Below are 13,584 nucleotides of genomic sequence, written 5' to 3'. Positions count from 1 at the left end.
TTAATACTTTTATTGTAAATTCTTTAAGACTTTTTCCTCTGCATATAAACAAATAGGTATAAGTAATTTTTAAAATATTGGCTCACACTGAACATACTCTTCTGCCATTTCACCTGATTGAGAGAATTGAGCATCTCTTATGGCCCTACTGTAGAACTATCTGCATGTTTACCTTTTGTGTCTGTTTGTTTGTTTGTATAAGAGGTTTGTAGTGTGGATTTTTTTTTTTTTTTTTTTTTTTTTTTTTTGTGTAGCCCAGGCCTGCCTCCACCTCCTGAGTGCTGGGTTGCAGGTGTGTACTGCCTTGCACAGCTGACTTATTCCAGTTTGTAGCAACTGTACACTTGCTTCCCTTGGAATGTACTATAATTTTTAGTGAGTTGGACCCCTGAATGATGAGCTCATAGGTTGTTCCTAGCTTTTCCCAACTTCAAGCAGCACTAAGGTGAATGTTTCTGTTCACTTTGACAGGGTGAGTGTAGGCTGACCTCTGAGGATTGTCACCTGTTCAGCTCTGTCCCCAGGGCTGGGCATAAAGCAGATGCCCTGTATCTGTCACAGTACCTTCAGTTAAGATGCCTCAGGCCTGCAATGTCTTCTTTCTCTTTGTGTTTTTATATATTTCTCATTTTGGTGCTGGAAATTACACCTATAGCCTGGAATATTCTAAGCACATGACTCCCACTTAGTCACACCCTTAGCTGCCATCTTTGTGTCTTTGGCATTCACATCCCTGAGCAACAGCGGAAAGAACTGTCTGCTGAGAGGATAATCTCCGGGACATGGAGATTCCGCCTGTAGAAAGTGAGGGGCTGGGAGTGAGCCCCACTTTTAAGTGGTGTATGTTTCAAAAGCACTTTCCTGAGCATGCATTAGCCGGAAAACACCTTCAGACATGGCCAGTGAGGGATGTGTCCTTCTCCTGGTGATCGTCTGCTACCTTCTCCCTGGTCAGCAGGAAGACAAAGAAGAACCCTTCATAACCAATTGGTTAGAGTGGGAAGTTAGGCTTGATTTTATATTGCCATTATAGAGTTATCATCTCTTCAGCAATACTTTATTTTCATCTGCAGGATTCTGCTCACAGAACCTTTTAAAAGTGAGGATAGTTTCTTTCGAGCCCTACATGACTAGTGCCCAGCCTAAAACTGTGTACAAACGGCCTTTGGTAAATGTGTGGGGAATAGTGAATCAGGAAGTGTTGGGCTGTACATTTGGCATAATTGGGGAAATGGTTTGACTGTTTCCCTAATTTAAATGTGTTTCCCTTTGTTCAGTGATAAGTTCAGTGATACTACATGGTAAGTCCATCCTTCCCTCTCTTTTAGATGGGATCTGACTATGTTACCTAAGCTGACCTCAAACTCAATGGGCTTACATGATCATCCTCCTGCCTCAGCTTCCTGAGTAGCTAGTACTACTACAAGCTTGTGCCATTGCATCCAACTTTATATTAGATTCTTAAATAGATGTTTCAGGCTTATTTTTATTTCACAGATTCATTCACTCATTTTTAAGTAATGTTGCTTTATAATGTGTTCTGATACCTTAGAAGGCTATTTGTAGGAGGTTAACCCCTCTGTTTCAAAATAGTATTTTATGCTCTTGTGCAGCAAGAGTTAAGTCTAGACTTAACTTCCAAATTTAAGTCTAGAACTGAGTTTTGTTTTGTTTTTTAATTGAGATCCTGTTAAATCTATAGGCTCTTCTTTTTGGATTAGGCAGCTTTTGTTTGTTTGTTGTTTTAGATAAGGTCTACTGTAGCACAGGCTGGTCTCACACTTGAGATGTAACTAAGGATACCTTGAACTTCCAGTGTCTTGCCAGTGTCAAGCTTGTGTTAATATCACAAGCTTGTTTCTCTACTGGTGTTTTTATGTGTACCTTTCCATCTCATTGAATGATGTAGTCCCCTTTATTAGGGGGTTCTGTTAAGTGATTTAGTCAAATATATACGACTGTTCCTGTGGGTCTCAGCCAGCCTGTGCTTGCTGATGGTGACCCAAAGAAGAATGCACTCCTCAAGAAGCTCACTTTAGTTCCCAGTACCCACCTAGCAGCTCACAGCCAACTGTAACTCCAGTTCCAAAGGCTCTGACTCCCTCTCCTGACCTTCACAGGCACCAGATACATACATGGTACAAATACACCACACATGTGCAGGTAAAGCCCTCATACACATAATATATAAAAATTAGTGATGAGAAGCAATTGAGAAAGACATCCTGACATCAGCATGTCAGCTTCTAGCCTCCATGCACCCCCAATGTACGCATATATACACAACACCCACACCCACTCAAGAATATCCCTTTAATAAGTTCAAATAAGTTTTTACTTAAAATATAGTAAGATTCCAGTCAATGTTTAATTCATTCTCTTTTATTGCAACTTTGGAATCTTTCCCCCTTGTTTTTGTTGTTTGAGACAGGGTCTCACTATATAGCCTTGGCTGGCCTGAAACTCGATGTGAAGACCATGCTGGCCTTGAACTCATCAAGGCCTGCTGTCTCTGTCTCTGCCCTCCTGAGTGCTGCTGGGACTAAAGGTGTGTTCCACTACACTTGGCCTCCTTTGTTCTTTCTACTTTACGACTTGCTGCATTGGTCAGTTTGGTTCTCCCCAGAGATTGTCTCATTTCACCCTTATACATCCATTTCACTCGGGCGGGTGGGCAGGCGGGTGGATGCTTGCACAGGAGTCTTTGCATCCTTGCGTATGTGAGTTCCCCTCAGTGCTTTCCAGAGGACAGAACTGTATTGCCTTTTGATTCTCTCTGTTCTAGGTCACACTGTGAACAAGATGGGCAGGCACTCAGATCCAGAGGTGGCATGTCTTGCCAAAGAAGTTCACACGGAGTGGAAAACTTTCTTTGAAAAACATTTGGATAGACCTTCTATTGAAGTGCGAAGTGATCCAAAAACTGAATCATTTAGAAAAAATGCCCTGAAATTACTCTCAGAAGCCTTGGAACTGAAGGTAAGGCTTGAAGTGTGATTGTGGGGGTCCCTGATTAAATGAACCTGTCTTCCCACAATACACTCTCCCCATCTTCATGCAGGCCTATTCTGCACAGTTCTTCTTGGGGCTAGAGATGGTGAACAGTTAAGAGCACCACTTGATGCTCTTGCAGGGAGCTCCAGTTTGCTTCCCAGCATCCCACTGAGCCCCTCAAAAACCACCTGTTAGGGGTATGTTCAACCACCTGTATAACTACAGCTCCAGAGAAAGTGATCCCCTCTTCTGGCCATTAGTTACCCACAATGCACAGGCACATACATACACACAGATATATAAATATATATATATATGTGTGTGTGTGTTATATATATATATATGTTATATATATATATATAAGTTTTTAGGTATTAAATACATTAAATTACTAGGTTATCCTTGAAGGGTTTTGGACTCGTGGGTTTAGGAAGACAGTGTTGTGTTTTGTCTTTGGAACTACCAAGACCGTGTACCTGAGGCGCACTCCTCAGCATTGCTGAGGCTTGGTCTCATCTGTGAAAGAAGAACCGCAGTCCCACCACTAAGCTCTTGGGAAAGTTAAACGAACAGTTTATGTGAAGGAGTCTGTGGTGCCTGCTGGTTAGAAGTCATTCAATAAATGTTGGTGTCTTCAAATTTCAGTTCTTTCTCTTCCACTGAAATAAAAAGTTTTAAATGTAAACTATCGGTGGCAATAAAGAGGAGAGACTCTCCTCCCTCATTATTTGTCAAGACCTGTACTTTCAGATCTGAGACATAAAATCAACTCAGTGGACATATTCCATTCCCCCAAAGCTGGAAGCCCAGATAATAGCAGTGGCTTGAGGTATACATGCTGGAAAAACTTTTGCTCATTAATAATATTGATCATGAGCCAGGCATGGTTAAAGCCAGCAGGTAGAGGCAGGCAGATCTATAGGTTCATCTGGGCTACATGAGACTCTGTCTTGAAAAAAATAAAAAGTAAAGTCGCTAATATTATTAAAAACTGATATGTAGCATCCATATTTTTCCTATTGTAATTTCTCCTTATTGTAACATTCTTAAAGATTAAATTAACAAGTACCAGGGGAGGTGTGGGGAGGGGCACAGAGGAGAACATGAGGGATCAGGAAGATTGAGGCAAGGGAAAAATAGAGAAAGAGTGAGAAAAGAGATTCCTGAATAGAGGGAGTCATTATAGGTTTAAAGAGAACTCTGGCACTAGAGAAATGTCCAGGGATCCACAAGGATGACCCCAACTAAGAATCTGAGCAATAGTGGAAAGGCTACCTTAAATGCTCTTCCTCTATAACGAGATTGATGACTACCTTAAATGCCATCCTAGAGCCTTCATCCAGTAGCAGATGGAAGCAAAAGCAAATACTCACCGCTAAACAGGAGCTGAACTCCTGAAATCTAGTTGTAGAGAGGGAGGAGTGATGAGCAAAGGGATCAAGACCATGCTGGGGAAACCCACAGAAACAGCTGACCTGAGCAAGTGGGAGCTCACAGACATCAGTGTGACAGCTGGGGAACCAGCATAGGTCTGAACCAGGCCCCCTGAATGTGGGTATCATTTGGGAGACCAGGGCAGTCTATGGGACCTCTGGCAGTGTTTATCCCTAATGCACTGACTTTGGGAACCCATTCCCCACGGAGGGATGCTCTCTAAGCCTAGATATATGAGGGAGGGCCTAGGTCCTGCCCCAAATGATATGACAGTCTTTGATGCTCCCCCTTGGGAGGCCTCCCTGGGAAGTAGATGGGCAGTGGGATGGAGGGAATGGGAGGACAGGAGGGAGAGGGAACACAGGAGTCTGGGCCTGGCAAGATGGTTCCCTGGGTGACAGCATTGGCAGCACAAGGCTCATACTTTGAATTGGGTCTCTGCAATGTATTTAAAGGTGGAAGGAGAGAACTGACTCGATAACATTGTTCCCTGACCTCGGCACGCGTGCTTTGCCATGTGTGGCCACACATCACACGCATGCACCCCTTCCATGCAGGCAAATGACAGCAAGCGACCTTTAAAGGAAGGAATTGAGAAGCCAGATCTAAGTGCTGTATCTGTACTGCACTTCCTTTTTGCCTCAATTATGTATCCATGAAAAAAAAAAAAAAAACAGAAAAAAAAGTCACCATTGAACCTGCCACCTAGATGTAATGAATGTTGTTAACATTTTGGTGTGGTTCCTTTTATGGTGAATTATTATAGTTTTTGAAAGAAATGTCATCAGACAAGCTATGGTTTCCCAGGATTTATTTAGGGCAAATTATTTGCCAAATGTTCCATATTTTTATTGATTATTTAAATAACATCCCAGAAAATTGACATAATTATTTACATTTGTGTTGTCTCGTGAACCTTACTCAATCTCAATTAGTGCCATCTTGTATATCCCGTTCTATACATCTTTATTTTTCACATGTGACTTTTACTGTCTGTCTGATAGTGCAGAGGCTTGCTGTGCTGTGAGGCAGCTTAACTTTTCCTAAAGAAAGCTTCTGTAGGAATAACGAGAACACATGTGAAAATTGTAAGTCATTTTCCAGAGTATCGATTAGCCAACAGATTCGCTATTTTAAATAAAGCTTATTTTTTGAAATAAACCAGGATTACTGCAGAAACATACAGTGTGGTCTATAATACGTAGTTAATGTGGTGGTAAATACCAGTTCCCTGTGGTATCTTTTTAAGTAAATGATAATAACGAAGCCATGCTTGTAAGGATTAATGAGCAGTTTGCCTGCTATATTAAACTCCATAATAATTATCCTTTTAGTTTATCCATTAATTATCCTTTAAATGGCACATCAAGTGGTAAGCACTCAAGTGTTACAAAGCGAAGTTTAAAAAGTGATACATTCGTTAGTGCTTTCTAATGTAATTGGAAAGAGTAGCAGATTCAGTATAGCTGAATGGTTTTGTCCCCAAAGAGTAAATTTTTAAAATATGAAGTATGTATCTTACTATCTTCCTTGCCCCGCAAAAGAAAAACAAACAGCCTGTCTGCCTTACATGAACAGCCTTTGGTATTTTTGTAAAAAAAAAAAAAAAAAAAAACTCAATATACATAAGTTAACCCTGTACCTGTCATTTCTTTATTGAGGTAAATCCATGCCCAGCTAATCCTAATCTTTGAAAGTAGCAGCGTTGGTTGCATCCACTTCAGACACCAGGGCTCCATAAATGTGCTCGCTCACACGGCAGCAAGCCGAAGTTTCCGGCCCGATGACTGAGACATTTTTCATTGTCTTACATGTGTTTTTACAAATCCCGAGTCTCCCGTGTTTCTATTTCAGTTCATGCTTTAACAGTGAAAGTCATATGTGACGAATGTGCATCACTAAAGGCTCTCTTTATCGAGCTGCGAAATTTGCGTTCCATGTTCATGGATTACTTCCTTGTTCCTGGAATAATGGAGCAGAGGAATCAAATGGCTGTGTTGAAGCCCAGGCCCCATCCCCTTTCCTTTCTCCCTTCCAGGTCTTTGTTCTTCTGTCCCTCAGATCTTTCCTCATGAGCGTCCCCCGTAGTGTCACTCTCTCACTTCCCCTTCCTCATTATCCACTCTCCTTCCTACCCCACGGCCTTGATCATTTCCCTATTATGTCATTAAAAAAAATGAACGTGATTCTAAAGTGAGCCTGTATCATTAGAGTTGGGACACTGGCTGGTGGCCCAGTTGGTTGTCAGATGTTGCTAATGAGGTCCAGCTCAGGGGTATGTTCTCACACGGGACTGTTAGGGTTTGGTGGGGTTTTTTTCCTCCCCTTCTTCTTTGTTTAATGGATTCAGACTGTACCCCTGGCTTTGACCAGCTCTCTCACAAATGTACCCAGTGGTCAAAAAGAAGTGTAGGGAACTGTGTACAAATCCAGCTGTGCTAAGGAAAACCCTCATATGGTTTTTCGTAGTGAATATTGAGGGCAACAAATATGGGATCCATTAGGTGCCAGGGAGAATGAACACCAGCATGAAGATTTGCCTCCCTGACCTAAAAAGCTCACTGCTCCTAGCTTAGTGCGTGTGAGCGACTAACAGAACTACAAGGCAGACAGCAATAGTGAGCCTGGTGAGCAGATGTATACGCACACAACAGTATGATCTGGGAATTCAAGAAGGCTTCGTGGAAGAAATGGCAGGTGAGCTACTCTTATAAGAGGGCTAGAATTTTATGAAGTAGAAAACACAAATGAAACAACTCTAATCCACATTTTATCTGCTATGGGAGTGATATTATTAAAATGCAGGAGAGAAGGAAGGCATGTATGGGGAGGAAAGGATAGTCACTCAACAGGTATTTGTTGAGCTCTTATACATGCCTACACCTGAGCTGGGCACAGAAAATTAGGAAATGAATCCTGTGTATGAGGTCAGCCCCAGAGGTGCTCACAGTCTGCTGGGGAAAAAACACACAGTGACAGCAGCATGTGAAGGTTTTGCACTGAGGGTAAACTCAGGAACAAGGCCTTGAATTAGAGCGTTTACATGGCAGTTGATTATGGCGCTGTTTCTTGCCAAGCCCATTCCTCTGAGAACACTGCTTGGCTGTTTTATGTCTTCACCCAGCTATATATGCCCAGTTTGTCCAGAATTGAACAACTGAATGACACACACTCCACCCATGGGCACAAACAGATAAGGGCAGCAAATCAGATTCTTCATCACCGAGGAACAGGAACTCAGGAATACCAAGAAGACCGCGCAAGTGTTAAACATACGGGGTGGTGATGGGGTGACACCACACCTAGCTGAATTGCCCCTTGGTTATCTGTGCTAAGTGCCGTCTCCTTCCCAGACCATGTTTAGGCTGTCGGAGATGTTACAAGGGTGCACAGTTGTGGGTAGAGAGATGTGTGGAATTGACAGAATCGGGCAGTGAGAGTTGATAGTGGGCATGGTGCAGGGAGGGGACAGAGTCCAGCAGGAAAGAGACAATACCAAGGGAAGCAGGGCAGGAACCCAGAGGCCGGAACTGAAGCAGAGGCCTTGGGGGAACGTGGCTTCTTGGCCTGCTCTGCCTGCTTTCTTATGCAACCCACAACCATCTGCCCAGGAGTGGCACGCCCACAGTGGGCTGGGCCGGGCCCTCCCACATCAATCATTAATCAAGAAAACGCCCCCAGACTTGCCTATAGGCCAGTTTGATGAGGGTGTTTCCTCAGCTGAGGTTCCCTCTTCGTGGACCCTAGCACTTAGACCATGAACAATTCAAAGCATGATCTGGTAGCTGTACACAGTAACTGCCTCCTTTTCCCCGGTGTTCTTGTCCCTGTTCCGTTCAGCAGATACACCTCACAGCAAAATCTCTTTTTCTCAGAGTCCCAGAGAGACTCGGAATTGTTCACCCATAAGCGCCCATCTTTCACCTAACGCACCACGTTAGGACCCACTGCACTAGGTCAACATCAATGGGTCTGGACCAGTCATGAGTCCCCCTCATTTCCTGCAGTGCAGGGTGTGCCTGAATTTAGCAAGAGGCATGGTGCCCCCAGCTTCCTGGCACAACACTGGTCATGCTGCCCGGGGCCTGGGGTTTGTTTTGCTGGGTGCAAGAGCAGCAAGTGTTGGTAACTGACCTTTCCAACCCCATAGTGTGCTTCAGACAGGTTGCTACTATGTAGCCCTGGCTAGCTTAAAATTTGTTATGTAGCCCAGGCTGGCCTCAAACTCACAGAGACCTGCCTGCCTCTGACTTCCAAGTCCTGGGATCAAAGGCATGCATATATTGTGCCTGGCCTTCTTTATTTATGTTTTTATTGAGTTTTGTTTGTTTGTTTGTTTGGTTGGTTGGTTGGTTGGTTGGTTTTGATTTTAGATAGGTAGGTTCTATGTTACCCAAGCTGACTTCAGACTTGCAGTCTTCCCAACTACACCTCCTTAACGTGCAGCCTTCCTGCCTCGGCCTCCTGAGTGCTGATATTAGGGACATGAACCTCCATTCCCTGCTTGACCTTTGTGTTTCGAATAGTATGGTGCCTACCTGTGCTAGCTAAAATGCCCCCACCAGATTGGTGCATGGAAAAGCCTGTAGAGCATTTTCTTAGTTAGTGATTGATGTGGGAGTCTGGTCCACTAGAGCTGGTACCAGCCCTGGGCTTGTGGTCCTGGGTGATAAAAGAAAGCTGGCTGAGCAAGCCAGTAAACTGCACTCCTCCATGGTCTCTGCATCAGCTTCTGCCTCCAGATCCCTGACTCTTCCCATGATGGGCAGTGATGTGGAAGTGTGAACCCTTTCCTCCCTTCCAGTTGCTTTAGTCATCGTGTCTATCACAGCAATAGAAACCCTAACTCATCCAGGCGTACTGACCCACACTAAGGGGCTGGGGAGGACTAAAGAGGGAAGAGGAAGTGAGGAGTAAAAATGTGTTCTAGGTTGTGAACAGTTTTCTTTCTGTATGGAGGTGAGGGGAGTGAGGTACTTAAAGCTTGACATACCAGCATGACAGTCTTAGAGTGTTGTTACTGTTATGAAACACCATGACCAAAAGCAACTTGGGGAAGAAAGGGTTTATTTGGCTTATATATCCCGAATCGCAGTCCATTAAGGGAAGCCAAGGCAGAAACTCAAGGAGGGCAGGAACCCTGATGCAGAGGTCATGGAGGATGCTGCTTACTGCCTTGCTCCTCATAGCTTGCTCAACCTGCTTTCTTATAGAACCCAGGACCACCAGCCTGGGGTTGGCACCACCCACAGTGGACTGGGCCTTCCCACAATGATCACAGAACAAGAAAATGCCCTACAGCCAGTTGTGGTGGCACACACCCTCAATTCCAGCACTCAGGAGGCAGAAGCAGATGGATTTCTGAGTTTGAGGCCAATCAGGGCTACACAGAGAAACCCTGTTTTGGAAAACAAAAAAGAAGGAAGAGAGACGGAGAGAGAGAGAGAGAGAGAGAGAGAGAGAGAGAGAGAGAGAGAGAGAGAGAGAGCACTCCCTACAGGCTTGCCTGCAGCCTGCTTTTATGGAGCCATTTCCTCAGTAGAGGTTCCCTCTTCTCAGGTGACTAACTTGTGTCAAGCTCACATAAACCAGCAGCACATTGTGATTCCTGGGGAAAACCAGCCCTTGCTGCTTACTACAAGGTGGGCCTGGAAAAGTTGGTATAGCCGCAAGTCCCTGACCAGCCAGCCACCCAGGCAGTCCTGGATCCACATGTGAACACAGGTCCTGTCCTGCTTTTGATTAGGTCTGGGGTCTCAAGCTGGCTCAGGCCTGAGGCAGATCACCTCAGCACTGCTACAGACCCTGTCCAGCTTCCAGACTCAGCAGCCGGGGAGTCTGTGCGGAAGGGCGGGCAAACAGACTCCGGAATTGGGTCTGGGTCTAGCCCTGCCTCTTGACCCCATTTACCTTGGAACCTCCTCCTCAAATGTAAAACTGATAGTCAGTTATGAATATTAAATGTGAACATGATTCATAAGCTGCACTGTGTGCATCTCAGGGTCTAGACCAGCATTTCTAAAATGCTATTCAAAGTTGAAAGGCACTTTTAAAACAAAGAAGTATGCACCGTGTCTCTGATTTATTATCCTTAGACCCCACTTCCTGGTTGGTAAAGCACAAGCCTGGTGTCGGTTGCTTAGTTCAGGCCGGTTTCCTGTTATAATGGCAAATATTACCACCCGGCAGGGGTTGTGAATGAGGTCCCTGTCACAAAGCACATGGCCTTGTTCCTTAATTGCCAGGGTGGAATTAATTTGCTCTTCCTGTTTCTCTTGTGACAGGAAGTAGATGTCCTTGAATTTCAGTTGATTAATGGAGGCCCCAGAGCAGAGTGCGCCAGGCTCTCTTGCTTTTAATCCTTATGTAACGCGAAGCCCTAATTTGATAATTTTGCTGTTTTTCAGATGGATCACCTACTGGTTGAAAATATTGAGCGGGAAACGTTTCATCTCTGCTCCCGGCTCATTAACCGGCCTTACCGGAGGACGGTGCGAGCTCTGGTCTTCACATTAAAGCACCGAGCTGAGATCCGGGAGCAGGTGAAGAGCGGGGCGCTGCCGGTCGGCACGTTTGTACAGACCCACAAAAAGTGACCCGAGCGCGGGCCCAGCGCTGGGCCTCGCTCCGCCATTCAAAGACTCTTTTGAGTTTGGGTGATGCGGGTGTCGGCTGTGCTGGATATTCCCATGGTGCCATTCCTTCAGACAGACCATGGGGAGCCCTGGGAGACGGGCCTGTGGGAGCGGCTTCATTAGCTGCCTTGGGCTGGTGCTGCCTGACGGGATGCGCACGCAACGGCTGTCACTAGGAAGCACCATCCAGTTGCCATCACCCAACACAATGGAAGGGTGACAGGTTTCACTGTGAGCTTGCCAAGGACACCTCTAAACTCCCCCATGTCAGGCAGATGAAGTTACCACTTTATTTCGCCACCCTGCAGGTAACTGAAACTCAATTACCGCTGCTGCTCACTCGGTTCCATCCCCCTGAGTTTAGACAGCTCCGATACCTCTCAGAACTCCCCTGTCTGTTCTCTTTGCTCAACCCCAGGGGTGAGCCCACTGGAGCCTGAGACCAGCCCTGCTTGCCAGCGCTCACTTATCTGAGCCTTTCAGCTCTCCCCGGAAGACCTTAGGGGATGGGCTCCTGAGCCCCCATGCTGAGGCTTCTAATGAGGAGCTGGCCTGAAGCTTCTGCACCTCGGGGTTTATTTGAATACAGGCTCTGAAGAAGATGCATAATGAAATTTCACTTGCAGACTTGCTGCAGTATGAAAAGATGCATATGTGAAGATTTTCAATGAAATATGTCTACACAAGCCTGCTTGGGTGATTATGTAAATTGTACTTGCTCTTTAAAAAGAGATAATAAACAAATATACCCAAACAAGTATAGTTTCCTCATTCAAAAGCACTACAGAGCTGTATGGTGGCTCATGCCTGTAAACACTGGGAGTCTGAGGCAGAAGGGTTACCATGAGTTTGAGGCCACTTTGGGCTATGTAGTGAGTACCAAGCCAGCCGAAACTACATAGCAAGACTCTGTCTTTAAAAAAAAAAAAAAAAAAAGAAGGGTGGGCAACGAAAATGGCATTGTGGGTTGAAATGGGGTAGTAAAGTTAATGGTGGGACAGGCTGAGTGTAGTAGTGAATACCTTTTAATCTAGCATTTTGGAGGCAGAGGCAGGTGGATCTCTATGAGTTCAGGTCAACCTGGTCTACACAGTGAGTTCCAGGCCAGTCATGGAGCCTGTCTCATGTAATTAGATCCTATCTCAAAACACATAAATACACATATATGTAGAATCTGAGGGAGGTATGAGACCCAAGAAAGGCCATAAACTAAAGTGTGTGGAAGCACATTTGAGTGAGGGGAAGGACAGAAAGACAGAGACGTGGATGTTCAAAGGAAAACGGATTGGGTAGGAAGCAAGGGTGGAAGGCAAGAGCTGAGGGCCTTGCAAGTGTTACTCGGTCTGAGATGATTGGTGAGGTCATATATATATATATATATATATATATATATATATATATATATGTTATTTTTTCTTATTTTACATATCAATCCCAGTTCCCTCTGCCTCCCATGCCCCCCAGCCCCTCCCATCCCATTCTCCTCTATTGGTGAGGTCTTACAGTTACCTATTCTATTAAGTATTGTCTTCTCAGTAGTCCAGATTTAGTCATGTTTGACATCCGTTTACTAAGCACTAAGCCATGGGTCCCAGTAGATAGCCAGCACTGGCCGCAGGTGAGACCGGGGCTCACACAGCAGAAGCATCTTGTTCAGTTTCCCCAGTGCCAGTGACTGCTGGTGGTGGTTAAAAGCCAAGCAGGTACCATGTACCCAGAGCTCTGGCAACATTACAAAAACATTACCCAACTAAAGGTAAGAAGAGCAAGACTCAGAGAAGTGCCCCAACTCAGACTGGTCTGAGTCAGAACCCACACCTGTTGACCTGCATGTGTCTTGATTGTATCGAACCAGTTTCAAGCATCACCTGTCTGCTGGGGGCATTCCCAGATCATATCTTCAGCTTCTTACTATGTTGACCAGGCTGGCCTTGAACTGCTCCCCAAATTTCAGATACCTCTTCAATGTCCCATGGACATCCATGATATAGAAGCCTTCTCAGTTACCACTGTGGCAAGCCACGCATCCCAGCTACAAACCTGGGGACCAGCCTGGCCCCACAACTCCCTCCTGCAGTCCTAATGGTTTTATTTCCTGAATGCATTTAGACTCCTCTGTCTCCACGGCTGGATCTTCAGCCTTTGTCCTCCTTGCCCGGATGACTAGATAGCCTCCTGTCTTATCCTCTCCAAATTTGCCTTTCTGCCATAAACAAATGGATATATCAAATCTGGGAATCCTGGCATCTGTCCTCCAGTGAAGCCATCAGGATCACTGTCACCTGCAGGATAAACCTCAAGCATCTCAGTGCTATTGGCAGGCCTGGCTCCTGCTTTCCCGAATCAGGCTGGAGGCTGCTAGCCTTTTGTTTTGTTTTGTTTTGAGACAGGGTTTCTCTGTATTGCTTTGGAGGCTGTCCTAGAACTAGCCCTTGTAGACCAGGCTGGTTTTGAACTCACAGAGATCTGCCTTCCTCTGCCTCTCTAGTGCTGGGACTAAAGGCGTGCGCCACCAACGCCC

At 45.2% G+C, this 13,584-nt stretch overlaps 1 protein-coding gene across 1 annotated transcript in view; it reads left to right on the top strand.

The window, feature by feature from the left end:
- Nucleotides 1–11,820, top strand: part of Tceanc2 (transcription elongation factor A N-terminal and central domain containing 2) — a 36,221-nt gene extending 24,401 nt beyond the window's left edge. Inside the window, exons 4-5 of the mRNA XM_051188371.1 lie at nucleotides 2,786–2,979; nucleotides 10,836–11,820. Of these exons, the coding sequence (XP_051044328.1) occupies nucleotides 2,786–2,979; nucleotides 10,836–11,024 (383 nt within the window). The 3' untranslated portion in view covers nucleotides 11,025–11,820. The remainder of the gene's footprint in view (nucleotides 1–2,785; nucleotides 2,980–10,835) is intronic.
- Nucleotides 11,821–13,584: the final 1,764 nt, after the last annotated feature.

The sequence above is a fragment of the Phodopus roborovskii genome, unplaced genomic scaffold, assembly GCF_943737965.1.
Source record: "Phodopus roborovskii unplaced genomic scaffold, PHOROB, whole genome shotgun sequence".
Classification (NCBI taxonomy): domain Eukaryota; kingdom Metazoa; phylum Chordata; class Mammalia; order Rodentia; family Cricetidae; genus Phodopus; species Phodopus roborovskii.
This window is presented reverse-complemented; position numbering and strand designations above follow the sequence as displayed.